This window comes from Arachis ipaensis, chromosome B06, assembly GCF_000816755.2.
Source record: "Arachis ipaensis cultivar K30076 chromosome B06, Araip1.1, whole genome shotgun sequence".
NCBI classification, from domain to species: Eukaryota; Viridiplantae; Streptophyta; class Magnoliopsida; order Fabales; family Fabaceae; genus Arachis; species Arachis ipaensis.
The window spans coordinates 25311419-25314238 of NC_029790.2; the positions used below are offsets into that span (position 1 = coordinate 25311419).

Sequence of the window (2820 nt, forward strand, 5' to 3'; positions counted from 1 at the left end):
TAGTGGTGTATGATAGACTGATAGTTTAGTTTAGGGTTAAGTATTTTTTTTCGTCTCTAAAATTTGGAGTAAAAATTAAATTTGTCTCCAATTTTTTTTTTTTTGTTATTAAAATCATTCTTAACGTTACAAAACATTATAAAATAATCTTTTTTAAAAATTTTAGACTAAAATATCCTTCATCATCATCATCTTTTTTTCTTTATCCTCCCCACTCCATTGTTTATCTCAACATCCTCCCCACTCCACTCTCTCCACCCAAATCTTCAACAACAACAATACCGACTATTTTTTTTAATTTCACAAAAATCAAATAAAGTCAACACAGAATCAACAATAACAATATATCCGGCTACTGTCGTTGCGGTATGATTTTATAACATTTTGTAATGTTAAGGATGATTTTAATAACAAAAAAAAGTCAAAAACAAATTTGATTTTCATCCAGGACCTTACCGATGAAAAAGTACTTAACCCTTCAATTTATTACTCACAAAACTAACTGCTTCCACGCACATATATATACATTTACATGAATAGAAAAATAAACCATTATATTATACACATTCATTCTAAGAGTAGCTAGTTATGGAAGATATATAATAAGTTGCATGGATGAATTCATCAATTGACTTCCTGAATCTCATCCAAAGCATAGTTGTTGGTTGATACATTGGCATAGTTAACTTTGTTGAATCGAACCACCACTGGGTACCTTGTCTTCGGGTCCTATATATATTTTACCAATTATTATTAAATTGAGGGCATTGCTAGGTCCTTATTTAATAAAGTAAAGCACTAACCTGATCCACGGCGACAACTGAACCAATGCCGTTGTACCAGTATGATTCCTTCCTAACAATCTTAACCTGCCATATGTCCAATCCAATATAATTAATCAGAATCACAAATATCAAATTACAATGCAATTTTCAATTTTCAAGTTTCCGAATTCAAGAGATTATATATAGTTATATACCATACACTGGCGTGTATACAAATAATAAATATGAGATTAACTAAGACGATAAGTGTTACTCCAAATCTTTTTTCAATCCGGTCATCTTGGTGGCCATAATAGCATATACAAAAACTCAGTTATCAAATAATTCATTTGTGTAAAATATATATTAAAATTAATTTATACACAAATAATATGTCATATATAATATGGTACACTCTCTGAAACGCATGATGAAAAAATCAACCAAGTATTTGGTGATTTATTAGTTATTACCTTAGCACCTCTCTTGGGACCAATTGGTGGTGGCTTGGGTTTTGGAGCTGCTTCAACTTCCAGTGGAGGGGGTTCGGCGGCAGCCTCTTCTTCCGCCCTCACAATAAGCCTAGAAGTATTAATAATGTTCTTTTTTGAAGGGAACCACATAACCGTGTTTATGTTTGATGATGGCGGATTTGTTTTGCAAGGAACTTTATTAGGTGACAGCATGAATCTAGATGCAGCTGAAGCCATGTTACAACTACCCATAATATAATTGCTACAATTCAGTTCCTCTCTCTCTCTCTCTCTCTTAGGTACTAATACTAATAATGTGGCAACAAAGTAAGTATTAAATATCTAAGATAGAGACAAGAACGAACAAAGATTGAGAGGCTTTCAATGAAACTAAAATTTCATGAGAATTATCTAATCTCCCGAACCATGAATCGTTTCCTCCATTACAGTGATGCCACCTGTGTAACCAAATCATATTCCTTTGGATAACGTTGTTTTTGGACAGGAAATTAAATAGGTTAATTTTGAAAATTTGCCCAACCCAAAACATTATATGGCCCATTTAATTTATCCTATTTGTTTTGAAGAATCAGTTTTTGTGGAAATGTTCACATTTAAAGGCCCAAGGGCTCAACATAGATTTAAATGAAATTCAAATTTTTAATGGATTAGTTTCGTAGTATGTCAAGTTCTTGGAATTGTATTATGGTTGAATTTAATACAAATGGTTGTTGTTAGATTGTTTGTGTTATATGTTGAGTTTGCAGGTTTCATGGTTAGCACTCTATCTATGGATTATGGAGAGTGGAGACGGATACTTAAAAATTTAGGTCTAGTGTTCCAAAAAAGAATATTAAAATTTTATGTATTGAGATTTACCGATTGATTTTACTAAGTTGGTATTTTTTCCTGAGTATTTTTGTCAAGAAAATTCAATAAATCTTAAACTTCATAATTTAACTAAACGATAACCATTCCCCCCAAATTTCATATAAAACAATGATTAGTTATTTAAACGACAATGATGGTGAATATAAATTAAAGTTGTTCTTTTTTTGTGTACCCAAAATGGGTTGATCTTTTTATTTATGTTTTCCTTTTGATTTGATTAAAATAGATCCTTATCTTTATAGGACATGGAATAGGGTTAGTCCTCATCAGTCATCACATCATCAAAATTTAGTTTAAACCAAAGTGTAGAAAGAAAAACTTCTTTTCTTTTCTTCTTCTTACTTTTTTTTTTTTTTTTGGAAAACAAAATCAATGATTTTTTCCGTTTATCTATCATAATTAACTTGTCGTTATTTCAACTTTCTTATTGGAAGACAAACACAGTAGCCACCGTTGTTTTTCTTTTTTGAATGCAGTAAATCACTATTTCAAAGCCATTAATCTAACACACATCATATGCTTTTTAAAATAAATTACTCTTCACTTATTTCAATTATTCCATTATTACTTTTCGAATATTTCTAAAAATGAAAAATAAGAGTGATTGTTATTGGAAAGAGTAACGTTAGGGGGCAATTTTTTAGATTAGTCTATTTTTTGAAATTATTTTATTTTTCTTAAATTTTAGATTC

At 30.2% G+C, this 2820-nt stretch overlaps 1 protein-coding gene across 1 annotated transcript; it reads right to left on the reverse strand.

Moving 5' to 3' along the window:
- Positions 420-1609, reverse strand: LOC107647983 (photosystem I reaction center subunit IV, chloroplastic). The gene is made up of 3 exons (XM_016352015.2): positions 1238-1609; positions 804-869; positions 420-729 (listed from the first exon to the last, which is right to left on the reverse strand). Exons 1-3 carry the CDS (start codon positions 1487-1489, stop codon positions 625-627), a joined length of 423 nt encoding a protein of 140 aa, XP_016207501.1. The 5' UTR covers positions 1490-1609; the 3' UTR covers positions 420-624.

Coding starts and splice junctions, on each gene's coding strand:
- LOC107647983 (XM_016352015.2), bottom strand. CDS start 1,489: ATGGGTAGTTGTAACATGGCTTCAGCTGCATCTAGATTCATGCTGTCA. Junction 870..1,237: donor GTCCCAAGAGAGGTGCTAAG/GTAATAACTAAT, acceptor GACATATGGCAG/GTTAAGATTGTTAGGAAGGA. Junction 730..803: donor CAGTTGTCGCCGTGGATCAG/GTTAGTGCTTTA, acceptor AAATATATATAG/GACCCGAAGACAAGGTACCC.